Source organism: Trichoderma breve, chromosome 4 (genome assembly GCF_028502605.1).
Source record: "Trichoderma breve strain T069 chromosome 4, whole genome shotgun sequence".
In the NCBI taxonomy this organism is placed as follows: domain Eukaryota; kingdom Fungi; phylum Ascomycota; class Sordariomycetes; order Hypocreales; family Hypocreaceae; genus Trichoderma; species Trichoderma breve.
The window spans coordinates 3971297-3996829 of record NC_079235.1 but is presented as its reverse complement, the minus strand read 5'-3'; the positions used below and the strand labels follow the sequence as shown (position 1 = coordinate 3996829).

General features: G+C 51.5%; 11 protein-coding genes across 11 annotated transcripts; 6 read left to right on the top strand and 5 right to left on the bottom strand.

Annotated features, from left to right (window-relative positions):
- Window positions 1–86: 86 nt before the first annotated feature.
- T069G_07477 (FAD binding domain-containing protein) lies at window positions 87–1555 on the top strand (the record flags this gene model as incomplete). The annotated part of the gene is made up of 4 exons (XM_056174687.1): window positions 87–238; window positions 309–717; window positions 786–1180; window positions 1246–1555. 4 exons carry the CDS (start codon window positions 87–89, stop codon window positions 1553–1555), a joined length of 1266 nt encoding a protein of 421 aa, XP_056028266.1.
- A 404-nt stretch (window positions 1556–1959) lies between these two features.
- T069G_07476 (fungal specific transcription factor domain-containing protein) lies at window positions 1960–4268 on the top strand (the record flags this gene model as incomplete). Its single annotated transcript, XM_056174686.1, has 3 exons — window positions 1960–2921; window positions 2980–3102; window positions 3161–4268. 3 exons carry the CDS (start codon window positions 1960–1962, stop codon window positions 4266–4268), a joined length of 2193 nt encoding a protein of 730 aa, XP_056028265.1.
- Window positions 4269–4533: 265 nt separating this feature from the next.
- Window positions 4534–6383, bottom strand: T069G_07475 (uncharacterized protein; the record flags this gene model as incomplete). The annotated part of the gene is made up of 5 exons (XM_056174685.1): window positions 4534–4620; window positions 4681–5139; window positions 5197–5235; window positions 5303–5671; window positions 5736–6383. The coding sequence occupies 5 exons, from the start codon at window positions 6381–6383 to the stop codon at window positions 4534–4536; spliced, it is 1602 nt and encodes a 533-aa protein (XP_056028264.1).
- A 1159-nt stretch (window positions 6384–7542) lies between these two features.
- T069G_07474 (uncharacterized protein) lies at window positions 7543–8379 on the top strand (the record flags this gene model as incomplete). The annotated part of the gene is made up of 1 exon (XM_056174684.1): window positions 7543–8379. One exon carries the CDS (start codon window positions 7543–7545, stop codon window positions 8377–8379), a length of 837 nt encoding a protein of 278 aa, XP_056028263.1.
- Window positions 8380–8645: 266 nt separating this feature from the next.
- On the top strand, window positions 8646–9858 carry T069G_07473 (XAP5, circadian clock regulator domain-containing protein; the record flags this gene model as incomplete). Its single annotated transcript, XM_056174683.1, has 2 exons — window positions 8646–9401; window positions 9493–9858. The coding sequence occupies 2 exons, from the start codon at window positions 8646–8648 to the stop codon at window positions 9856–9858; spliced, it is 1122 nt and encodes a 373-aa protein (XP_056028262.1).
- Window positions 9859–10027: 169 nt separating this feature from the next.
- T069G_07472 (uncharacterized protein) lies at window positions 10028–10465 on the bottom strand (the record flags this gene model as incomplete). Its single annotated transcript, XM_056174682.1, has 1 exon — window positions 10028–10465. The coding sequence occupies one exon, from the start codon at window positions 10463–10465 to the stop codon at window positions 10028–10030; it is 438 nt and encodes a 145-aa protein (XP_056028261.1).
- Window positions 10466–11722: 1257 nt separating this feature from the next.
- On the bottom strand, window positions 11723–12628 carry T069G_07471 (enoyl-(Acyl carrier protein) reductase domain-containing protein; the record flags this gene model as incomplete). The annotated part of the gene is made up of 1 exon (XM_056174681.1): window positions 11723–12628. One exon carries the CDS (start codon window positions 12626–12628, stop codon window positions 11723–11725), a length of 906 nt encoding a protein of 301 aa, XP_056028260.1.
- Window positions 12629–13282: 654 nt separating this feature from the next.
- T069G_07470 (DUF218 domain-containing protein) lies at window positions 13283–13939 on the top strand (the record flags this gene model as incomplete). The annotated part of the gene is made up of 1 exon (XM_056174680.1): window positions 13283–13939. The coding sequence occupies one exon, from the start codon at window positions 13283–13285 to the stop codon at window positions 13937–13939; it is 657 nt and encodes a 218-aa protein (XP_056028259.1).
- Window positions 13940–14064: 125 nt separating this feature from the next.
- Window positions 14065–15663, bottom strand: T069G_07469 (methyltransferase small domain-containing protein; the record flags this gene model as incomplete). The annotated part of the gene is made up of 4 exons (XM_056174679.1): window positions 14065–15011; window positions 15090–15255; window positions 15320–15440; window positions 15506–15663. 4 exons carry the CDS (start codon window positions 15661–15663, stop codon window positions 14065–14067), a joined length of 1392 nt encoding a protein of 463 aa, XP_056028258.1.
- A 322-nt stretch (window positions 15664–15985) lies between these two features.
- T069G_07468 (uncharacterized protein) lies at window positions 15986–16969 on the bottom strand (the record flags this gene model as incomplete). Its single annotated transcript, XM_056174678.1, has 2 exons — window positions 15986–16325; window positions 16383–16969. 2 exons carry the CDS (start codon window positions 16967–16969, stop codon window positions 15986–15988), a joined length of 927 nt encoding a protein of 308 aa, XP_056028257.1.
- Window positions 16970–18813: 1844 nt separating this feature from the next.
- Window positions 18814–21232, top strand: T069G_07467 (uncharacterized protein; the record flags this gene model as incomplete). Its single annotated transcript, XM_056174677.1, has 2 exons — window positions 18814–18954; window positions 19019–21232. The coding sequence occupies 2 exons, from the start codon at window positions 18814–18816 to the stop codon at window positions 21230–21232; spliced, it is 2355 nt and encodes a 784-aa protein (XP_056028256.1).
- Window positions 21233–25533: the final 4301 nt, after the last annotated feature.

The window sequence follows — 25533 nt, the reverse complement described above, 5'->3', positions numbered from 1 at the left end:
CGATTAAAGCAAGAAAACATCCTCGCCTATCCCTATCATTGGACAGTATCATTTGACACTTTATCATAACCACTGATTCAAGTATCATGGCTCCCCCTACCGTTCTCATCATTGGCTGCGGTGTTGCAGGGCCTGTCCTCGCAATTCTGCTCAAGCGCAAAGGCTATCATCCCATTGTCTTTGAAAAGGTCCGGGAACTGGGCAATGCCGGAGCATCGCTCATGGTAATGTCCAACGGGTTAGTATTTTGTCAAGCAGCAGCAACATGCTGAAACATGGTGCAGCAACACTAACTTCTGGAATTGCAGGCTTAAAGTCTTTAACTTGATTGGGGTTGCAGACGCCATCAAGGCCGAGTCTCTTCCACTCACAGCCCTCTGGGATGCCAAAGCATCAGGAGAAATCCTGGGCCAGTCCAGTTTGGCAAGTACATTTGCCGAGAAATACCAACAGCCTGCCACTGGCATTCGACGAACCGTTCTCAATTTACTCCTGAAGAATAAAGTGCTGGAAGAGGGCATTGAGGTCAGAGAAGGATGGGGACTGGTCGATATTCAGGAACACGTAGACTCAGTGACGGCAACTTTCAGTAATGGCGAATCTGTGACGGGATCTTTCCTCGTCGGATGCGACGGAATCAAGTCTGCATCAAGAGCTGTTCTACAGAAGCAAAAGGGAGTTGAGGAAGGTGCTCCTTCATTCACGGGTCTCACACAGGTTCGTCCGATGACAAGCTGATTAGAATGGTGTCGGGGTACAAAGTGGCTAACAAAAGATATACAAAGACGGCTTTCCTTTCAGAAATGCCCGAGGCCCTTGGAGACATGGCAGCGATGCGCAACTGGTACGGCGATGGAGTTCACGTCATTGCCTATCCAGTTGGCCCCAAGACCATGTCATGGGCCCTCACACAACGGGAGACGCAGGAGAGAGAAGAGACATGGCGCCCCTTCACAGCGGATGAGATGGAGGCCCAACGAGATGCCCTGTTAAAACTCCTCGACGGTTGGGATGCCAATATTGCTCAGGGAGTGAAATCGGCAGAGCGCATCATCAAATTCGGCCTCTTTGACCGCGACGAGTTGGAACCGGAGCAGTGGTACTCGAGACGCTGCGTGTTAGTCGGAGATGCTGCCCATCCCACGAGTCCCCATCTCGGCCAGGGTGCAAACCAGGCCATGTAAGTGACAATGCAATGATATATCATTAATACGTGTTTACTAATTATTTGCCTTCACAATACAGGGAAGATTGTTACCACTTGAGTACCGCGCTCCCGAACCTTTCCACCGATACCCAAGACGAAGATTACAAGAGGAACCTCGAAGAGCTGGGAAGCAGTCTCTCGGAAGACATATTCCGTCCTTTTGCAGAGAAGCGTCAACCACGAACGTCAATCCTCGTCAAGGGTGCTCGCGCTCTTGGTGAAAAGCGAGTCGCCGTGGGCCCCGAAAAGGGCAGAGAGCGAGACGAGGCCGTTGCACAATCATACCAGGGCGCTGCCGAAGCTGTTGTCGCCAAGTTTGAGGGGCTGCTGAGCCAGCCGTTTAATTAGAAGCTTGCATGAAGTTAATTTATCGACGACTAATGAATCTATTACTTCTCCAACGATACATGTACATATTATTAGAACAATCAAAAAGGAATAGCCGGTTTGTGTGTGTCTGTTCGGGGTTCCCCCCCCAATTGGACTCGGCGAATGACTCTGATCTGTCGATTCTTGAGTCCAAAACCAGCCAAAACTAGATCAAGCAGCTGAAAACCTTCCAACAAAAGCTTAACCCAGAACCTCAATTAGTTTCTCTAGCCTTCAATCTTTAATTTTAGTCTTCTTCTTTAAATCCTTTGAATCCTTTTTAAACTTTTTTTTTCCTTTTTTGTTTCTCTGTTGCTTTGATTGTGCGCCCTTCGTTGAACATTGTCCGACCGGGGCTGCCTTTCTTTCTCCGAACAGCCCACATGTCCGAATCTCCGGTCAACCACCACCAGGCCGGCATCGACAGCAGCCAAAAGAGACCCCAGCGCGGTGGCCGCAAGCCCCTGAGCTGCCTTGCCTGTCGCCGGCACAAGCTGAAATGCGACCGCGAGGTGCCCTGCGGCACATGTATCCGCTATCGTCGGGAGGCTCAGTGCCGCCAGAATCCGGCACCTCCGAAGCGAGGCCGGGTCAAGGGAGCGGTCCGGGACACCGATGTTGATGCTGGATCGGAGTTGGCGGATGTTGATCTTGCAGAGTCGGAGGCCATTGATGAGTCTTTGGAAGTCCCGGGCCGAGATCCTGTTGTTGCCGGATCTACGGACGTGGGCCTGGTTCGCCTTCGGAATAGCTTCAGAGCTCCCGGGGCTGATATCAAAGACACTGCCTTTTTTCTCCGGGCTCTCGGCTTGGATGCCAACACCACTTCAATCCCTGTTTCTTCACTTTCACAGCTTCTGGCTGAGATTCAAACGTCTGGCCAGCCTTCTATCTTATGGCACATGATGGAGGGGGCAACCAGGAGACGATATTGGGAGACGCAGCTGCGGTCTGCCCTGCCCTCACGGTCCATGTGCGACCTACTACTCAACTATTACATTGATCACATCAACTGGATATTCCAGATTACGCACGTCCCATCATTCCGCCGGGAGTACGAAGAGTTTTGGGATGCCGGGGATGACCACGAGCTGGACTTTATCTTTACAGCCCTCGTCTTCACCATCATCTCCGTCAGCGCCCTGTACATTCCGCCAGCAACGGTGGAAATATTCGGCTGTCCTAAGGAGTCGGTGCGAGACCTTGCGCATGTGTGGCATAGGGCTTCTCATCAGGCGCTGGTGGCTGGAGACTTTGAGTCGAAGCCGTGTATTGTGCAGCTTCAGACGTTTTCTATTACACAGTTTTACTGGTACGCCACTAATGGGATTGATGCACTGAATTCGTAAGTCGTCAACATAATAGTATATCTGAATGCATTATTCACTAACTAAACTATATAGACGATTGGGCCAAGCTGTACGGACTGCCCAGAATCTGGGACTAGACAAAGACTTGACCCCCTCTCAAACATTGCATGATGAAATGAGGCATCGCATCTGGTGGGATCTCATCGATTCAGATACGTGAGTGCCCAATGCCATCACACACCCAAGCAAAACTTAAGCTAAACAATATAAAAAGATTCCAATCCATCTGCCTAGATCGCCCTCCGCTCATCCGCTTAGAGTCTCCAGGGGTCCCTTTCCCACTCAACTGCAACGACAGTGACATAACCGACTCATTCCTACAGCCTCGTTCCCACGACGAACCTACTATTATGATGCTCAACATCTTCAGAGCTCGGTTCTTCAAATTGATGAACCACCATCTCTGTAACGGCAACGCCGACGATGCCAAATCATACGATGCCATCTGCAAGTTGGACGAAGAAGTTCTCCAGATCACCAGAACGTACCCCTGGTTCTTTCAACTGGATCAAGATGGTCGGCCCCCTCCTCTACCGCAACCCCTTGGAGAAATACTCACTTGGCAAAATCACATCATCCGCACATGCATCAGCACGCAGCGCATCCGAATGTACCGTCCGTTTCTGTCTCCCCGCCTCGGAGACTCTTGGGCTAAATGCATTGAGGCAGCGGAAGACGCCTTGGCGGTGTATAGAACTATTCGGACCAATAGATCGATTACTTCGTTGCAAAAGTTTCTCCCTCAGGCGTATCAGATCTTTTCGGTTGCAGTGACGGTCACTGCGCTGCTTCTGGTTGAAGGCTCGTTGCCGATATTGAATGTACGGCAACAGATCAGGGACATGGCGGAGGATCTTCTGATCATGGAAGACCAGGGCTGTGTGTCTCCTGTTGCTAGTCGTGGGAGAGAAATCCTGCTCAAGATGTTGAATTTGGTGGACATGGGGAATGGAGCATCAGCATCAGATCAAGATACTGATAGCTTGGTGTCAGGCATAGGCTTCATCTTTGGTGGAGAGCAAGCCGCGCGGACATACATGCAGCGACTCGCATCACGAAACAAGAGACTCAAATCTTCAACGACGAAGCAGCAGTCTACGCCGACTTCGATGGAGAGCGTATCGTTCTCCCATGGTCAGTTCAGGGGGGTAATTGACGATAGCACGGCGAATGCGTCTGCCGTGGAGACGCCGATAGAGTATATGGATGGGACGCAGTCGATGGGAGTGTACCAGATGAATCTGGTTATGGATGATGTGGTGTTGCAAAATTTGTTGAATTTCGATATGACGGCGCTGATGACGGATTCTCAATATGGCTGAGGGTAGACTGTACGGGATGTGCTTAATGATACCTTGAATATGCTTTTTATTTTATTTGATGATGAATCGAAGTTAGGGGAATGAATCAAAGTGCATCAATCAAGATGTAACCTCACCTCAACCTAAATCTCCATCTCAGTATCCGTCCGATAAAGACTGTTCCATTAAAAACTGCAATATCTGTGTTTATCCTTTTCTACCCCCTCTATAGAGGCACAGTCAATAACTAACCGTCTGCTCCATACATGACTCATTTCAATAGACCTTATACTGCAAGAATGCTTCGTCCTCCGTCCTCAGTGATTCTCTTCCGGACTTGAATCTTCAGATGTCCATGGGACAACTTTATGAGCTGCGGATATGCCCTCTCTTCAACATTCTCCACGTCTTCATTCATCCAGTTGTCTATTACCGAAGAATGATTTTCTAATTTAATAGGCGCCGTTCGCAATCCAATTATGGCGGATGGACAGAACAAGAGAGCCTCTCCGCGGCGCAGGGCAACAATCTTGTGAAACAACTCCGTTGCAAGTTCTTTGGAACTGGGACGGAGATTTGTAATCTTACCATCGCCGTTCTCGATCACTTCATCTGTAGCCACGGGTGCGATAGATGCGCCAGCCAGATGTTGTCTCAAACTCTTCATCCAATCTGGAGATGTAAACTTGTGAACGATGGTTACAGAGCAGAGGTCAAGCAACTTGGGAGAAATTGTCGGCTCCTGAGTTGAGATGATGACTCGTATGCCCACATGACGCTGCACACGGATATTTTCAAGGAGTCGAGCAGTCAACAGCTCGCTCTCAACGGTGTCGGTCATGTATTTGTGGGCCTCGTCAAGAGCAACAACAAGACCAACATTTGATTTGTGCTGTATGAAGAGCTCAAGACAAATATTAAACAAGGAGCACGCTGTTTCCTCCGTCACGCAAGGGCACGAGAGATCCACAATCGTTAGCTGGCCGGCCTGCATAGCAGTGTACATCATTAGCTTTCTCGACTCAAAGAAGCCTTAGTGGGATGGTGTGACTCGCCTTGGACTCCCAATTATTTCCTTTACCCTGGCTTTGCAGGGCCTTCTTCTTGCCAATACTGACAACCTGCTCCTTCACCATGAAGCTTTCTAAGGTCTCCAGTCTCTGTGTGAGCGGTTGAAGTTGACCAACAGCCAGGGTTTCATCCATGAGCCGCCGCTTGAATTCACGGTAGTTGAAAGTCGTCCCGTTACTTTGCTCTTCGGTGCGCAGTTCCCGCAAAATACGCTGCGCGACATGTAAATACAAGGGCATGCCCCCTTGTATAGAACTCACGGCCATCAGGTCCATCATTCTCTTTGTGTTAAGATCGGATTGGTTGATCCGGAGCTCTTCCACAGAGACGTTGGGCAACTTGGAATAAATGCTCTAGAAGAAAATGAATAATTAGATACGGTGGTAATTATCAAACCGTGTGGCCGCACGTCCTTACCTTGATGTCCCTGATATTCGTAGGCGCGCAAAGAACTCTCACCGAGATATCCTCAGCTGAGGCTAGATAGGCTGCCTCGCAAGGGGAGCCTCCCGAAGCCGACACCCAAGGGTCGTAGTGAAATACAATGCCGGTCAGCGGATGGGGCAGAACATTCGCCTTTGAGCGTGTCAGGCAATTTTCAAGCAAACAGCTAAGGGTATGGCTCTTGCCGGAGCCTTGGCTGCCGCATATGAAGACGCTTGATGGAGTCGATGTGTTGAAAAACAATCTAGGGTCGTTTGCAGCAGACGTTGGAGTCTTGCGATCTGCAGATGTATCTTCAATGATGCCAGCAAGCAGTCCATATTGAGCAAACGGCTTGCTCGTTGTTGTATTCAAAGAAGATGCGTGTTCGTAAACAGCCTGGGTAAAGATGGGCGTTCCGGCGAGCTCTTCCGCATCTTCTGTGCTGTCATCCAACGACAAGAGAGAAAGGTGAGCGGCGAGGTTTGTACCAGTAGCGGCTACTTCGTCTGTTTCGACACTGCTACTCCGAGAAGAAGCGGCTACTTCGTCTGCTTCGACTCTGTCTCTCCAAGAAGGGTCCGCATTGACTATTTCTCTCCAAGAAGGAAAATTGTTTGTCAAAGTGAAGCCTGAAGACATCTTGCAATATATCCCGGGAGAGAAATTAAGTGACTTGCGTAATCGACGAAGCACGAGAAGATGGCAAGGCAAAATCGGAAATGTCTTATATCAGAGGCTTTATAGATAGATAGAGAGAGAGAGAGAGAGAGAGAGAGAGAGAGAGAGAGAGAAGAAACAGAAGAAAAGTGGCAGTCAGTCACATTATTACTGCGAAATTTGATAGCATTCACTCAAGGGATGAGCTGTTAGACCTTTCTGTGGGAGGCCGACAATGTCTCTTGACTCAATTTCGGATAGCAACTTTCATTCGCCGTGCTGTGCACGACGGGTACACTAATCATGCATCAAGCTACTCTAATGCCATCTTGGCATATATTGTCTCGCAAGCTAAAGTCGGTGAGCGTGATAGCAGTCACTCATGCCTCTCTCTGACAGTAACTATCGCCATATAGAAAATGCAATTCATATGTAGTCGCCCCGCACCCACCTACGGCTCAGTTCATTGGACAGTTGCCGTTCTACATGTAGCTATTGAAACCACCTTGGAAAGGATTCTGCAACTTGCCGATAGTTGTCAGTGCTCAAATTTGAGTATTGTGTCCCTTGGTCGATTTAGCCATAGATATGTATTCAGCCCGCTGCGTGTAGCAGGTAAACAGCCTCATGTTGTTCGTACAACGGGTGCCTGGCCATATCTCGAGGTGTCTTAGGTACATATAAACTGAGACCAATTTTTGGGGATCTGATAAGACCCTTTGTCTATGTTTGCGAGACTCACGCACCTGTAGCTTCACAAAAAAATGAGAAATACGACGCTTGCAAATAGGCGCGTCCGAATTTACTCGGCTTACACCTAAATCGGCGCCTCAGCGAAGAGGCTCAAGGCGTATCTTGATACTGCACAAGAGATGTAGCTCTCTGGAATGCATGGTGCCATAATATGTGCATCAATATTAATTACCCCTCGATTATCACAAGTTGGTTGCATACAGGTACATTAATGAGGTGGTGGGATCGTCACGCGGGGCGCGAGCGAATAACGTCATTGGATCTTGGAAGAATATCCGCAGATGGTATCTTAGCTCAATCATCCTGTCTCTTTTCAATGTCAACGAAAACTCTTCTCTCAAACACTCTCATTTTTATTCCAGCATCAACAGAGGGAAAGTGAAAGAAAATGCCCAGTGTCGACACTTCCATTCACTCAGCACCAAGCGGCGCCGCTGCTCAGCTAGCAGCTCGCCATGCAGATGAACAACCCCTCAAGCTATATGGAGGATGGTTCTGTCCCTTTGTCCAACGCGCCTGGATCACCTTGGAAGAGAAAAAGATCCCTCATCAATATGTGGAGATCAATCCATACAAGAAGGAACCAGAGTTTCTCAGACTGAATCCCCGTGGCCTGGTGCCCACTCTCGCCGTGCCCGTCGATGCAGCCGGAACGGAGCAGAAGCCGCTCTTTGAAAGTTCCATCATCATCGAGTATCTTGAAGATGCATATTCAGATGAGTCCAAATACGGCCCTCGCCTGCTGCCGTCGGATCCATATCAAAAAGCCAGGGCGCGACTATGGATGGACCACATTAGCACAAGAATCATTCCCGCATTCTACAAATTCCTGCAACACACTCCGGATAAAGACTTCACCATCGATCAAGCACGAGAAGAGCTCCATGACCACATCAAGACTCTTGTGGCGGAGATGGATCTCGAAGGTCCTTGGTTTTTGGGACAGAATATCAGCTTGGTGGACATTAGCTTGATCCCCTGGGCGAAACGGTTGTGGCTACTTGATTACTATAAGCCGGGTGGCCTCCAGCTGCCACAGGAAGATGGTGAAAATAACGAATGGACAAGATGGAACTCGTGGATGACGGTCGTTGAGAATCGTGAAAGTGTGAAGAATACCTGGAGCGAGAGCGAGAAATATATTGATGTTTACAAGAGGTATGCGGACGACACGACAAGTTCGCTGGTGGGACAGGCAACGAGGAAGGGCAACAGACTTCCCTAATGGATCGTTAATAGTGTTTATGAACGAGATTATTTAAACTTTTCATAAATGCAAAATTGAAAATTGAACTCTTGATTGAATCCTTTCTATTACAGCTTCTTTGACCAAGTCTAGGGTATCAATAAGCTGGAAGCTTTCACAGTGTCAAAACAAGTCACTCACACTATATCCACTATCGGACTGTAGGCAGATAGCAGATCGCAGACAGCTCCAAAATCATCATCTCTCATCACAAACTGCTCGATCCCAGCATCGGCATTGCCGCCATGTCAAACCAACAGGCCTCGCGTTTTACGCCCCAAAACAAAACAACAAACGAGCGACTGTCGACAAACACCGTCGGCCTCGTCGCCCTCTCAGACTTTCGCAAGCGGCGCGCAGAAGTCCGCGAGCAGCAGGAGCGCGAAGCCCGCGAGGCTGCGCTCTCAGGCACGTCAAAACCGGACCGCTCGCTGACAGGCACTCCTGACAACGCTGGCAGTGATTCCGCCGGCAGCGCTGGCCCGGGGCCGCTGAAGAAGAAGCTGAAGAAGAAGACGAAGAACCCAAGCAAGAAGCTTCTGTCCTTTGGCGACGACGACGACGATGACGCTGGCGATTCCGAAAACGTGAGCGCGAGCGCCGCCTCTGAGCCTTCAAGCGATAAAGATGGTGCTTTGGGCGAGAAAAAAGCCAAGATCAAGGCGAATGCCGCCGTTGGCTTGGCCCCCAAAGCAGTGACAAAGGCGGCGCTGCGCAAGGAAGCTGCCGAGAGAGAGGCCCTGCGACGCGAGTTTGTTGCTCTACAAGAATCTATCAAGGCAACCGAGATTGCGATTCCGTTTGTGTTTTACGATGGCGCAAACATCCCCGGCGGGACAGTCCGCATGAAGAAGGGCGACTTCATATGGGTCTTTTTGGACAAGAGCCGCAAGGTTGGTGCAGAGCTTGGAGTTGGAGAGCAGGCAAATGCACAGAGAGCATGGGCTAGGGTTGGCGTGGACGATTTGATGCTGGTAAGAGGGACTGTCATAATTCCTCATGTAAGTCTATTCATGCATTCGTCTATCTATCATGCTATGCTTTCTATCGCTTTCTATCGCTTTCTATGCAGAGACGCTAATTCTTATGCAGCATTACGACTTTTACTATTTCGTCGTCAACAAGAGCCTTGGCCCCGGTGGCAAGCCCATCTTCGATTACAGCGCCGAAGCGCCGATCCGCACGACTTCGACCGACTCCGACTCGGACATTTCCTCTGGTGTTTTGGTGACTGCAGCTGCCAAGGCGGCAGCAGCTAAAGCGCGACAGCCAGACGTCTCAACGCTGGAAGGGTTCAACGAGGACCCGACTCTGACAAAGGTGGTGGATCGTAGGTGGTATGAGAGGCATAAGCATATATACCCAGCCAGCACTTGGCAAGAGTTTGATCCAGAGATGGACTATTCGGCGCAGATTCGGAAAGATACTGGTGGAAATACGTTTTTCTTTTCGAAATGAAGAGGCTGAGCGCGTGTATGGGATTCGAATGGAAGAATCGAGCAACCAAGAATCGGGCCAATAACTGTTCGGCTTGTCGCCGATCCATGCAGCTGGATCATGTAGGTGGGAGTTGTTGTTTCTTTGATTGGGTATTTCAGAAATATGGCCAATCGAGTAATCGAATCAATCAGCCGGCCAGTTGCCACAGGGCAAACAAGGCGCCGCCGATGAGCAGCCAGCCAGGCCAGAAGACGATGAGGAAGATGGCGTTTCCGCAGCCGAGGATAAAGACTGCAAATTCGTAAAAGATGCGAGCGCGGACTTTCTGGATGCTCTTGGAGTCCCAGACGTCGACGATTGCTTTGCTGGACATGGCGAATGTGTGTTTGAGGAGAAATGCGGAGGCGAGAAATGCATAGAAGAAAGCATATCGCGTGCTGATGAGGAGAGCGGAGGAGATAAAGTACGATTGCAGGCAGATGAATGAGGAAATGTGCTTGAAACGATGATGTAATTGAAGGGGAATCGCGAGGGTTCTGCCAAGGCGGGCAACGACCGTCGAGTGGGGCCGGATGGCCACGGTGGGCTCGAGCCGAGATGCCGTCAACAGGGTGACTTTGTCCATTGTTAAGATGAGATGAGATGAGATGCGATTCACGAGCGAAAAGGGGGAGATTTGGATGCTACAGTGCCCATGGCCCGAGCAGTGCAGTTGGATGGGAGACAGCCTGGTGATGGTGTTGTTTATATCAAGGGGCCACCACCACTACGAGAGCCCAAGATTGCCGGCTTGGGACACCACCATTATTCTATTTGCAGCCCAAGTTGCTAGATAGATTAAACTGCCTTCCCGGTCTGTCCAAGGGTGGTCTGAGACCCCTCCAACGCCGATCCGCCCTTTGGAGCCAACCATATCCCGTTGCTGAGGCAGATGCCGGTTCCCCCAGGTCCGATTTCTCGCGACCAAGAATGCACGGCAGCCGAAGCGAGACACGCCTAGCCCGCACATTTTCTCTTTCCGGCGCGTTACTCGCTGCAAATTGGGCGTGCGAGAGAGAAGGTAATACGGAATCGTGGAGTTGGTGCAACGGTCTTCTCGATTAAACCCCTCAATGGAGCATCTCGGTGAGGTTTGTGAAGCCCACGTGGGGAAGGTGATTCGTTGGGTGGATGAAGCGGGCTTGAAGGTTTGTGAGATGGATGGGCGGGATGGAGAGATGCTGGTGGCAAAGGCTATTATTGATCATCAAATAAAATGTATGTTTGATTGAATAATGCGCATTTTGTAAAGAATGGCTTTCCAATATATGAAGGTTTCTGCAGCAGGTGTTTGTCGAGGTTGAACAGTAGGAGGATTACGCGGATCAAGTCGTAGATGCTATCTCCGGAGTAGAGACCCTACGTACTGAAACACTCCAAACTAACGCACGATTTAAGCGCCCGGAAGTGAGTTGCATCTCGCGTAACAAGGGCCCTGCATGCATGAATCAAACGTTTAAACGGGCAATTTAGTTGTCAAGACAAAGGTGGTGGGAGAGAAAAAATAGAGGCGGGCTTGGCCTTAGCCTAGAGCGCCACAAGGGAGCCCACGTGGTGGTGGCCTGGACCGGCGTTGGTGGGATTCTACTACTACTAGACGGAGGAATTTGGATGAGTAAAGATGAGAGACATGGTTTGGGAGATGTATTATATTGATTTGGCTGGTCATGGGGTTTCAGATAGGCCGTTTTCAAAGGTTTGTGGTTGCTGTTTTGCATTCCTTGGTGGTGGTGCTCAGCTGTGACTTACACACGGTGTATTGCGCCATAGATGTATCGTCTAGATTGTAAACATGGAACATCTTAAGATGCTGAATAGCACAAGTAATAATCCATCTAAACGCTCAGAACACATGGCCTCCCCCATCAACAACAACATCCGCCCCATTCATATAAGACCCAGCCCTACTCAACATCATCACCACCACCCCAGCCAGCTCCTCCGGCAACCCCATCCTCCCAGACGGATTCCTCTCATTCCAAACTTTTCGCGCAGCAGCCAGTCCCTCTCCCTCGTTCAGAACCGTGTCCATGTATCCCGGACTGATGCTGTTCACCGTGATGCCGTATCTTGCCCACTCCGCCGCCAGCGAGCTCTTGAGCATGAGCAATGCCCCCTTGCTAACGTTGTAAGCGACTTGTGGCTGTGGGAAGTTCACTCTGTGAGCGGATATCGATGCTGTGAGGATGATTCTGCCTCCGTTGCCTTGTGAGACCATTGCTCGGGCTGCTGCTCGGGCGCAGATGAACGCTCCTGTGGTGTTGACGTCGAGGACTCTTCGCCATTGAGAGATGGGCATATCTAGAGCGTGTGCGCATCCTACTATTCCAGCAAGGCAGACTAACATATCGACTGAGCCCAGCGTCGTGGCTGTCTCATCAATGGCCTTTGTCACGGCTTCTTCGTCAGTGACATCAACTTCACGAGTCTCAATCTTAGCATCCGGGAACTCGTCTCGCAGCGCCTGAACCGCATCCCGCGACGCCTCAACACTGAGATCAAGCAGCATCAGGCCCGAAGCCCCATGCTGCAGCACCGCTCTGGCCACGACCATGGCGATGGCGCCGGTGCCGCCCGTTATGACGGCGTTGCCGGCGATGCTGAAGCGGCCGGCTGCGGAGTCGCGGGCGGCGGGGTGGAGAGAGTCGATGCGGGCTTCGGCGGCGGGGGAGCGGCCTTGGGCGAGGGTCATTTCGGGGAGGACGCGCTTGGTGAGGGCATCGCGGTCGGAGGCGTGGGAAGTAGCCATATTTCTTTAATTTGATTTGATGGATATGATGTTTTGATGTTATTGATGTGTGGTGAGATGGGAGTTATTGTGGGTGGTGTTGATGAGATAGAGGGGCTTGTATGTCGATCGGCTAAATGGGCGAGGACATGTTATGTAAAGATGCAGCTATCTGGCTCCATCTGAGCATTCATATATCAGTTGATATGAATAAATTGTACATACAGACTATGATTTTTAGCATGTGAATTATTCAGAGTATGCCATAGCTATGGTATTAGTAACCTCTCGCTTGGCTGCCAGATGAAGCTCACAGCTGGGAATCATCACATGTGTACGAAGCTCCCCCCACCAACCAATCCTCCCTCACAAGCATCTCCTCGCCTCCAGACATTGGCCAGCACACTCGTACACAGAAAAATGAAGCCATTACAATAACAGCTCGACCGCCTTGATACATCTCGAACACAGTTCCCGTTTAGGATACTCCGTCATTTGCTTCACAACATGAAAGGGCGTGCTAACACAGCCCCCCACTCTCGTATAGCGGCTGAAGCCTCGATATCCCGCCTCTCATCTCACATATAAGCTTCTCACAATCCTCACTTACACTCACTCATCCTCACCAATCCTCACCCTCACACAAAAAAACAAACCAATCAATCTTCATTCACAATGACTGCTGACAGCGACCAAACCCACAAAGACGCCACCCTCGTCTACAACTACCACCGCATGAACATGCCCCTCCTCCTCGCAGACGCAATCTTCTGCCTCTGCAGCCTCGACACCCGCATCGCCGCCCACGCAGCCCAGCTCTACCTCGACGGCTTCGCCCCGTACCTCATCTTCTCCGGCGACTCCGGCATCCTCACAAAGGGCCTCTTCACGGAGCCCGAGGCCGTCGTCTTCGCCACCATCGCCCGCGAGATGGGCGTTCCCGAAGACCGCATCATCGTCGAGCCCAAGGCACGCAACACGGGCGAAAACGTCCGCTTCACGCATGCTTTGTTGAGGGACAAGGGGTTTGAATTCAAGAGCCTTGTGTTGGTGCAGAAGCCGTACATGGAGAGGAGGACGTATGCGACGTTTCGGAAGCAGTGGCCTGAAGAGGGGACGCTCTTTGCGGTGTCTTCGCCGCCGCTGAGTTTTGACGAGTACCCTGATGTGAATAATCCGAGGGATCTTGTCACGAGTATCATGGTGGGGGATTTGATTCGCATTAGGGAGTATCCGGCGCGTGGGTTTCAGATTGAGCAGGAGATTCCCGATGATGTGTGGGAGGCTGGGCAGAGGCTTATCAAGGCGGGTTATGATAAGCATTTGCCGTGAGAGGTTGTGCCGTATGGTGAATATTTAGAAAAGAATGTCAATTAGAATCGATATTTTAGATAAGACAGCATCAATAAACTCAGCTGAATAGAGCCCCTCTGAGAGAGTAAGGCATCAGCCATCTCCTAAGCCTCCTTCTTCGCATCCTCCACAGCCTTCTCCGACGCCGACTTCAAGAATCCTTGAAAGCTCTCCAAGGCCTTTTCATCATGCCCTTCCAACCACCGCGCTTCAACAGAGATATCCATTCTCCCGACTCTCACGGCAACTTTGAAGCCGAACATGCAAATCTGCTCCTCAGCCATGGGTTTGACTGCTTTCTCTTCACCATTCGCCTCCATCTCCATCTCTCGCTTCTTCCGTCGCCGATATGGCCGTCCCCATACCTTGTCCACAGCTCTTCCAATCCCTTCGAGCTTCTCCCTATCCCAGTTCCAAGAGATGAGATCTAGCGCTGCAATGGCGCCGCTCAGATTCTCAGCAAAGCCGCCCACGCTCCCTTTTAGCGGCATCTTGTATACAACAACCTCCGTGATAGCTGGAAGGATACCCCTCGATAAGGCCGCCTTGGTTCCTCTCGCAACGCTCTGAGCAGGTCGTAAAGGCCGGAAGCTCCACGCAATCGCCCAACGTCTCGTCTTGTTGCCCTGTTGAAACTCGGTGATGGCGTAGTTGTCTATCTTGTGCTCCCGTAACTTGTCCACAATATGCGTGAGACTCGATAGGAAGCCCACCATGGCCGTGTACCACTGGACGCGTTCGCGCAAAACGAGAGATTCTTCGAAGATACGGTTGATGAAGCCAACCTCGCCGCCTTGCGTCACCATCTCTACTTTCGCACCGGTGCAAGCTGTAAATGGCGGCCGAGATTTCTCCTGTGCGCTCTTTACCATAGCTTCCTCAGATTCGTAAAAGGGTGGGTTCGTCATGGTGAAGTCAATGGAATCCTTTTTAAGATGATCTAGCGGAATGAGGGCATCGTCGGGTTGGCGGCCAATAACCTGAATCCGACTGTCAAAGTCGTTGAGCTTGACGTTCTTCTTTGCCCACTCCAAGCTCTTTTCGTCGATATCTTTTTATAAAACGATTTGTTAGTACGTTCTGCAGTGATTCCAGCTTAGACTATGCAAACAGCAACAGGAGAACGCACCAGTTGCGATGAATGACCACGCGCGTTGGGCACATCCAAGCAACGGGTATATGCAGCTTGCCCCGGTGCCGATATCCAGTCCAACGACTTTCCTGCCGGGGTCATCGTACGATGTCGTGTCCAACAGATCCTTCAACCATAGTATGTAATTGTGTCTATTCGCGACCTAGCCTCATATGTTAGGGTCTGGTCTCGTCTGCAACGGAAAGTAAAAACATGGCCCAACTCACTGGAGGACACAGCCGATCTTCTGGCAGCTCAATACTGAGATCAAAGTCTACCTTGAGCAGTGTCTTGGTCAGCTGCATAACAGCTTTGGGATCGTTGAAGTTTAGATCGCGTCCTTTGATGCTGTTTCTCACATTAGCTTGACCAACCAGAATGTGAGGCAAGTCAAGGAAAGGGGAAAGACAAACACGGCAGCAAAGTCTGGATCTAGGAGGGCTATCGCCTTGAAATCGGGTGCTTTTGTGTACAAATTGCGAAAGTATGCATCTTTGGACTCCTTGGCCAGTGGTCCATGGGATTCCGTCCCAGCTTTGGCGTGCTGAGGACGGCCCAGAGCATCTTCCATGGCTTCTATTGGCGTAATGGTCTAAGCTTGATCAGACGCGATTCTTCATCCGCAGTGAGGTGACAGCTTTGAAAAAGTAATTATGATGAAATTAAATAATGCTCAGGCTATCGACGTGGTATGTAGAACTAAGGAAATATATCAAAGAGTTCAAAGAGCAACCCAAAGCTGGGTTGCGGTTTGTGCACAAGCTTCGTTACAATCATGCACCTTTAGTAGGATATGTATCGTCATCATCATTCTCGCAGCCAATTCACCATTCCAAAGCCCCCATTAGTAGAAAAAACGGCCAAACTCTATGCAAGCTCCCTGCAAGCTCGTTTCACCACAGAATCACTCTCCACCTCCATCCGTCCAGAAGCTTCAGGTCCTTTTCGTCGATTTCTTGGTTGCCGTATTCGAGTCGCTGGGAGAGTTTCTTTAGGCGCTTCTGCATCGTCTTGGCCACGCGCAAAGTCACCTCGTTCTGGAACACATACATGACAGAAAAGACAAAGAATGCGACGCTGGCTAGACGATGATGGCCGAGAACCGAGTCCTTGATTCGTGCGAGGAGGCCTTTTGACTTGCGGAATGCGTACTCGGTGTTGTTAGAAGAAGCTCGCGACTCTACATCTGTGCCTCGGCGGAACAGCTTGCGCACAAGAGGAATAAAGGTCGCGCTGGAGATGCCAACTTAGCAAGAGGTTCGCAAAGAGGGAGAGAGGCGCGGATCTTACATGAATCCTCCAAACAACCATCGTCGCCACCGGTGATTCTTGGCGTTCTTGACCAGCCTGCGGACCTCGTCCTGAAGCGTCCGAAGCTCGCCAATCAAGAGGCCGGTCTGGCTTCGGATCTGCCACTCCAGATCCACGGCCTGCGATGAGTAGCCAAATGCGCGCCGCTGGTTCTGGAGGTAGATGAGGTGGCTGAGATTGCGCTGGCAGTTGGACTTGACGTCCGCCAACTCGAGCTGGGGCGTCGTCGGCTTGTATGGGGACTGGAGCTGTTGCATCGGCCTGACCGGGTACTCATACGGCCTCGGGGGGAACTCGTGAGGCTTGGGGTAGCCGTTGTCCTTTGGGTAGTCGTTGGCCTTGGGATACTCGTTGGGCTTTGGCGGGAAGTCGCTGGCCTTGAACTCGGCCGCGCGTGTAACCGGAGTCGCTCTGGGCAGGTCCATATCGTTCGGGTGATCGGGCTGCTGGTCCATGGCCGGTCGCATAGGCAGAGGTCCTGATGATGTGATGCCGAAAGCTCTACTGGACACGGGCGAATCAATGGGCTCGGGGTCGAGCGTCTTCAAGGGCGAGCGGGAGTCCATGGCTGGCAGTCTATGGTTGGTCACGCAAAGCAGAGCAGAGCAGAGGGAAGAAAAGACGTCAAGAGTTAAGTCACGGCTTTGGAGATGAGCGAAAGGACTTCCTTGGATAGACCTGGTGAGCGCCAAATTGGAGGTGGCTGGTAAGGCTATGGCTATGATAGCACTATTGCATTTTATTACTCGTACATGAGCATGACCCCTACGAAGCTGAGGACGGTTAAAAGTGGGGGTTTGGCATCATCCCGTACCGCCAGTATGCAATGTGTCGGGGCGTCGATGAGTTTATGCGTATATACGGGAAGATTGACACCAGGTGGGGGCCCTGAATTGTGCATGCAGAGCTCCATCCATGCATGGCCTTGCTGGGGATTGCACAGTAGCGCAGCAGCACGAGGAGGAATTGATTGGAGGCAAATGCCGCTTGATGCAATTCTCATCCTCATGATATTCTTAATATTCAATAACAGAATCTCTTCCACTGCTCACCATATCATTGCAATTTAGTGGATTATCCGTATCACGATATCCACTCTACACAGTCCATAGCCTCGTTATGACCCTGACTGAGCACAAGGCCTCACCGACAAGTTGGTGTAAATGAATCCCACATCTCCTTGCCAAGGTTCTTCCACAGTCTGTGCAGCTTATTAAGAGCCTCCTCTGTTACCCCTAAACCCCTTTGTCAATTTTTTCAAAAGTTTTCAATATTATCCACTGCCGTCGCTGTCTTCGTCTTCTGTTTCTCCATAGGCAAAGACGTATCGTTGTATGCACATGGATTCTCCAAATACAGTGCCGGAGCAACCCAATACAAATCCGCCACAATCCCACGAGTAGCTTCTAAATTTTCCATCTTACCTTGATGCTCAGGATGTTCTCCTCGTTTTTACCCGGGTATCAAACTTTTGCTGAAAAGTGTATAGCATTGAGTTCAACATGAAGATTCTCTCATCCTTGCAATATGCATATCTACATACACTAGCTTGTTCTGTATAGATCAAGAACGATTTCGTGCCTACGTTGTAATAATTCTGGTAGCCTAAACGCCATTTTCCAGTAGCTGGCTTCAATTATAGGCTGGTATACGTGTAGCCCAACTCCAGCATCTCCTAAAACCACGTAACTACAACACAAACTATCTTCAGCAGTTTCATCAACCAGGTAAACCAATATCCATCTCAAGTATCTTCAACTCGAGCTCAGCCACTTCAGCTCAGTTAGTTGCCGGGCCAGACCAAAGCGGAACCAGAGCCGTCTCCTCATTGGCAGCCAACAAATTAAGACTATCCCTCGAGCTGCCTTAGTGTCAGGTAGCCACTTTAAAAGTCACGGCCATGACGCATCCAGAGTCCCCCCGCGACCAGGAGGGAGCCAATAATTGGCAACCTTGAAACGGCCAGATGCCAGTATCGCGTCATGTTTGTTAGTTAGAATTCAGACGACGTGGCATATGCAATCTCGGGCGAATCAGGCGGCGGCGAAACAAAGAGAAATGAGGCCAGTGTGACTCTGATATGCAATTACGCGCTTCTGCCCCGCGTCTGCCTGCGCTGCAGCCTACTGATCTAGGAAGCTACCGGAGTTGAAGCCAGCTTTTTTGGTCCAAGTAGACAAAGAAAACGCCTTACATTCAATGTTTAAGTCGTACGGTTTCTTGGCAGGTACATGTATGAGTTCACCCGGCTTATAAAAAGACTCAGACATCCCTCTTTCTCTTTCACCAATTCTTTGATCAATCATCATCTCCTTCTTATTACAAGGCATCCAGTGTAGTCTTTCAATTTGTAGCCCAGTTCAACCAAGTTATTGTGTCATCTATACGTCTGAGTGAAGAACATTACACAATGGGTGCCTCAGCTGCCATCAGTGAACTGGAATCAGTCCACAAGATTGAATATCTGGCCAGCGATCTCAACACACCATCGGTAACCCTCTTTCCCTCCAGGGCACAAGTATATCGAGAGATTAAAGGTGTCCAACTCAAGGTAAGCTATCCCGCTAGTTCAAGCAACCTATCCTTAGCTCCAATCAACTAACAACTCACTCCAGCGAGGCACAAACGAAGTTACCATTGTTGGACTCAGCCAAACCGTCGACTCAGATTCAATCAAGGTCGAGACCAATGGCAGCGCCACCATTACCAATCTGGAGGTAGAGTCAGTAACTAACCGCCAGCTCTTCCACGAGGTGTACCCAGAGTCTGACTCCGAGTCCGAATCCGAGTCAGATGAGGAAGAATTCTCCGACGATGAAGCAAAGGCAGAAAGCCATGAACTGAAGTCTGCTGAAGGTTTACTTCAAGAGTCTCGAGATGCGTTGGCCGCCGCCCGCGACAACGCAGGCAACGCGCAGAGACGGCTGGGTCTTTTGGAGGCTATTGGTATTAACAACAATAACAAGAATGGTGACTCTATCCAGACCACCCTCGAGCAGTACAGGGAGGAGCGCAAAAAGGCCTTTCAGGACCTGACAGACAGTAACAACCTTCAGAAGGCGCTCACCAAGGAGGTGGAAAAGGCTGAAAAGAAGTACAACAAGCTGCAGCGAGAGGAAGACAAGAAGAATGCAAAGGAGAACAAGGCCAAGGCCCAAGCAAAGAAAGAGAGGGAAAAGAAAAAGGCTCTCAAGGATCGACTCAAGGGCGAGGCCAAGAGAGAGAGGCAGCGCCTGCGTGACGAGCAGCAGCAATTCTGGCCCCTGGAAGTATACAGCGTGCGCATCACGCTCGAAGTTGCGGCCTTTACGCCCATGACGTCCCGTCGAGGCTCCACGTCTAGCGATGTCGACACCGTCAAGGTCTCAGTAGCTGAAGATGAAGGCGATGAGGATGCTGGCCCCGTTGAGGTCGACCTGGCCTTCTCGTACGTTACATCCGCGGCGTACTGGACACCGGCCTACGACCTCCAGCTATCGACTACAAACGCCTCGGCCACGCTCTACTTTGACGCCATGCTCACCAACCAGACCAGCGAGTCCTGGAAGAGCTGCAAGGTCACGCTCTCGACGTCACAGGCAACCTTCTCCAGCCTCTACGACACGATCCCAACGCTCGTCCCCTGGCGCATCAAGCTCGCCAAGTCGTCGCAGTTTCTGGGGAACAACCCCGACATCACTCGCAGCAATGAGGAGACATCACATTTGAGCAACAGCAACCGCAGCCACATGCATGCTCCAATGATGCTCCATCAACAGAACCGCAATCGGAAGATGATGGTGAAAACGAAAGGGTCGTCCGCGGCACAGCCCGAGGCCCTGAGGTCAGCAGCGCCGCGATCTCTCTTTGGTGGTGCTCCGTCTCTGCCTCCGCCTCCGCCGGCACCAATCACATCGGCGGCTTTGTTTGGCTCTTCTGCCGCCCCGGGTGCCGTGAACCCATATGCGCAACAGCAGATGCAAGCGCAGCAACAAGCGATGCAGCAGCAGGCACAGCCCCTAGGTGGGATGGCGGCGATACAGGGAGGTAACGTCCTTAACGACTTTGACTTTGACTCTTTCCTCAACGACCAAGGCGAGGAGTCCTTCAACTTTGACAACTACGAAACCTCCCAAGTAGAGGAGACCGGCCTGACGACCACCTACGACCTGCCCGGCCTCAAGACGCTCGTGCCCAAGTTCAACGGCTCCAAGCAGCGCGTCGCCCGCATCCCCTTCTCCAACGTCGTCTTCAGCCACACCGTCGTCGCAAAGTACAAGCCCATGGCCTACCTCAAGGCCAAGCTCAAGAACAGCAGCAAGATGGCGTTGCTCAAGGGCAGCGCCAGCCTCACCCTCGACGGCACCTTCATGGGCAAGACGTCCCTCCCCCGGTGCTCTTCCGGCGAGTCCTTCAGCCTCAGCTTGGGAGTCGACCCTGCCATCAAGGTGACGTACCCGAAGCCCGACGTGCGCCGGGCCTCCGTCGGACTCTTCACCAAGGAGGACAGCGCCGTGTACGTTCGTACTATTGAGTTGAATAACACGCGTGCCGTGGGAGGTAGGGCCGTCAATTTGCTTGTGTTGGATCAGGTGCCTGTTTCTGAGGATGAGCGGCTGCGCGTGGAACTCGCTTACCCGCGGGGCCTGGCGATTGACAACGCAAACGGTGTTGCTGTGGGAGAACCTGGCAAGGCGAACAAGGATGAGAACTGGGGCAAGGCTTCGGCGAAGCTGAAGAAGGATGGCCAGGTGACTTGGGATGTGAGCTTGAACGCGGGCAAGACGGTCAAGCTTACGCTGGAGTATGCTGTGTCTATGCCGAGTGGGGAGACAGCTTATCAAGTATGACGGGTTGTGACAGCGTGGTTGGTGGTGGGTTTTGTTCATGTAACAGGCTTGATATTGGCTGGGTTGTTTTGGTTTTGGTATAAGTGAGGTTATATCTGAGATTGTTCATCTGAGATGATCTGCGCCATGCAGAGCATATGCACATCACTTGCTATTTGACAGGCAGACTGTGGGGAGCAGTAGTAAACCCTAGCGTCAAATTTAATAAATGATATACTTTAACAACATTATTTTATCATCATTATACTGCTCAAGTCATGTATGTAGAGGCCGTTATAGACAATACGAGAAATCTCAAATCTTACAGCTACACACCCCCGGCTTTCACGTAGTATTCCCAAATAACCTAATTACTAATAACCACTCAAATGTCTAACACAAATTTCACAAAGTACTCGTACATGTTATTCACTCGTACGTACAAAGAATGGCCGCTCCATCCAGATTCACCTTGTGCAACGCCGCGGATGCAGCACTGCAAAAACAAAAGTGTCCAGAACCCGGGCCGGTCTCGGATTAATTTCCGCGTGTTTAAGCTTAAAGCGAGGGAAAAAACCAGGGACTGTTCTGACAAAGGAAAACTGCCGTTACTCTACCGTCGAATACTAATACCGAAGCGTTTACCTGTTCGTCTAAAGACCGACCACGGCTGGGAACTGAGATAGCCGAGGCTTGCAGTGGCCGTTCGGAGGCGGATTCATCTTTGCCGCCCACGAAGCGCCAAGGCGTGCTCCGTAACTAAAAGTAGCACAACAATGTGATACTCCGCACTACCACTCACTTCCATTAGCACGCACTCCAGACGCTGACTCTCTCCCTCCCGCAAAAAACGAGACAAAATGTCCTTGTCTAGCCCTCCCAAACTCGGACATGTCTCGGCCTCGTCTACCAAAACGGCAATCCCGTCGTGATCCTTTTTTCGGCCCTCCCCAAAGTGGAGCTTCCAACGCCGGACCAGAGACACAAAAAGGCACATCACGTGATTTCCCTTTTCCCGGAGCCGGCCGCCACAATCTCGTCTCCATCCTGTGCCGAGAATAAGCCGGGTCTGGGTCCCGGGTAACGTTTCGCGGCGGTGCCCCATTTTTGCAATGGACTCGTACATACGAATTTGCCTGCTGCGCTCCTCTTCAATCATGTTAGTGCAAATCCCTTGCTCCCCGTAGCACGAGGACTTGCTCCACCCCGGACAGCAGATGCCGCTAGCCGTTGAATGAGAGCCATCGGCTGTTCCGAGTACCGCGAGAGGTACTGTAGGCAGAGAACGGAATTCATTCTTCAGCTGCTGCCTACTGTACGGTGCCCCCGTGTTGCAGCAGGGCGGGAAAATCACACAAGGACAAAGAAAACATCGTGGGAAACGGAGTAGCTCGTGGTCTGGGGTAGACACAGACACCCACGAGTCATCCGTTGCGGCACTGCGGTTAAAATGGCTCATCCAACCACTGGTTCCCTTTTCTGCTTTGCTGTTGGTTTGCCGTCGGCACGGGGTAGGGAAAGCCTTTGGACAGTTCAGGACGTAGTGCGGAGTGGTGGCATGCCCATCTTGGTATAATGCTTACTTGCACTAGGACCCAAAGGAAAGAAAGAAGAAGGGGAAAAAAGGGGTTTGATTATCTCATGCACGTAGCACACACCGGCTGGGACCGGAAGATGCGGAGCTTGGGAGACGCGCTTGCGAGCAGTTGGATCTCAGATCTGCCAGCCGCTGAGAGCGGCCCTCGACACGTCACGGCCCGAATCGCGCTGCCATGTCTTGTCTTTGCCGCAGTGCTTTGTTTTCTTCTTCTTCCTATCCCTAGCATCAAGCTCGTTCATTCATTGTGTACTCCGTACTGTAGCAAGCTTGCGAGTATTGGAGGGCGTAGCAATTTCAAGGTACACACAACGAAAAGCCATCTCTTCTAATCAGACGACCCTCGTCTGGAGACACATGTCAACGGAGTCTTAGTCACCCGCGTGGTATGATCCTTGCTTGCCCAGCCCGGCGAGGATGATCTGACGCAAAGGGACGTGGTGCGAGGATCGACTGGACTCGAAAAGCTAGGACCTCTGAATCAAAGGGCGAAATTAAAATTGTCGGAACTTGCATCATGCTAGCCACAAACTGCAGCGGGGGATGAACGGAAGCGTCGCCGCACAGACAGGTATACAAAGTGATGCTCGCTCCGATCCGGCTAGGGCTGCAAGTGGTTGCGGGAGAAAGCATAACAACACGAGATAAGGTAATTATTAATAATTCGCACCAATCGCAAAGTACTCTGCAGTAGAAGCTCTTTGGGGGGCCACGCGAAACCGAATGAGATCCAGGGCTGTCTATCGGTGAGGAAGACAGGCAGTAAGAATGCCTGGTACTGCTAAGCCATCTATTGCCCAGTACGAGTGCACATCCATCTTCGGCACGGACAATCGCTCCGACATGGAGCTCAAGGATTGGATGCACTCGCATGCAAAATCCAACACAGGAACGGCGCCTTGTCCACGATTCGGGGGGTTCGACTCGAGCCGCCGTGACTGACAGCCGCGATTGCGTTGATCAAAGGCGGGACCCAAGGTGGACCAGAAATTGGCCAAATATCGGAGCACACGGAGGGCCCACCGAGTACGTCGCGAGGTAGCATTTTTCGGATTTACTTGCACCACTTGTTTGCCTTGGCCACCCCAGAAGAGCCGGAACACGTTCCATTTGGATGGCTCATACCCCGGAGATAGCACCTATGGTGAGGCCGACGCTGTTAGCCAGAGCCCAGAGGCATGGCCAACCGGTTGTAATGTGTGCTGCAGTCGAGATCAGCGGCTGACGCCCAGACGATGGAGGCTTTGGGCCTCTCCTCCCCATGTGTCTCGCATTTCCTCCACTTCTCTCGGAGCCTCGCGTGTGGCTTTGCGCCTTTGCGCCGTTGCGCTTTTGGCTGTGCCGTGACGCATTGTTTTGTTGTTGTGCCTGTAAGGCGACGACAAGGCGAAGACACGGCGACGAGACAGGTGGTACCAGCTACTGTGCTGGCAACGAGAAGCAAGGGCCAAGGCAAGGCGCGTCCTCAGTGCCCTCGCTGGCAGCATCCGTCCGGCTGCGGACATGATCAAACTGTTCCGTGGATAATTTGGGTCCCACCCCACCGACTGCGACTCTGCTCGCGCGCGCGTCTTCTCACTGGCCGCCTCCTTTCCTTTCCCCCCTTTCTCTTGCTCTTTGTCCTTCACTTTCACTTTTTATATCGCCGTGATGCTTCGGCAACACAGGGCCATAGCCACTGGCAGATAGGGCAACGGAGAGTTTTGACCACCAGGGCATTAATTTTGCTTTTCACATGCACAGCCTCCAAAGCAGAAAAGCAGACAAGTAGAAAAGAGGCGACCACTGCTGGCATCGGTGCCGGAGAGCGAATCTGGCTGCTCTGTGAAACCGGGACGGCGCTACAGCCACCCACCTGCATATTCCGTACTAGCCGGCGCAGACCGTGCTCCGAGAGTACATCGACCTCCGCACAGAAAGTGGGCTGGCCCTCGGATTGGCGCTGTTGCTTGTGAAAGTGTGAAAGTCTGGATTCCCATTTCCAGTCCCATTTCCCACTGCGCCAGGCTCAGGTGCTTGCATACGAATACGTTGTTAGTGGAAAGGTGGCTTCCATTGTTGATAGCCCAGCGCGTAGGTACGAATGAATACCCATACCCGTGCAGGTTCTGTACGACAGAGTGAGGCTCTAGAGACTTTGGAGAGACAGCGCCGGCCCCACCAAGGCCTCTTTTTTGCCTTGCCTTGGTTGTTCCCTTGATTCTCGTGGCCACACCCTCGATCCCTCCAATGGAAACTCAGGATGCGCCTTGGACTGTATGTGCCCGCCGAAGCTGTGCCGCCGTCGGAGAGCCGCGGTGCACGGAGTATTTGCTATGGAGGCATGGACACGTAGATGGACTTGTCGCTGTCGTACCGGCGTCGTGTGCGTACATGATCGGACGTGTAAAGTCGCAAAATCACCAGATCGGGTGTTGCAATGTCAGCAGCCAGCCGAAGCGTCTTTTTTTCCCTCCCTCGACCAGAGCCTGGGAGCCTGTGGGAGGAATCGGACGATGGAGCTTTTTCGGTTCCGGCGCGGCTCACGGAGAGCGTTTCCAGGTGCACCACGCGCCGCGTCAGTCAGCCCATCTGCTGGGGCACGGCGGAAAGGCATTGGCTGATTGGCCGCATCTCAGCAAGCATCGTCGTCATTGGTCCCCCGGATCAAAGTGGGCGAGCCCGGCTTTTGGGAGGAGGCAATCGGCGCTTGCTGGTGAAATGAGAATCAAGGTCGGGGGCAGAT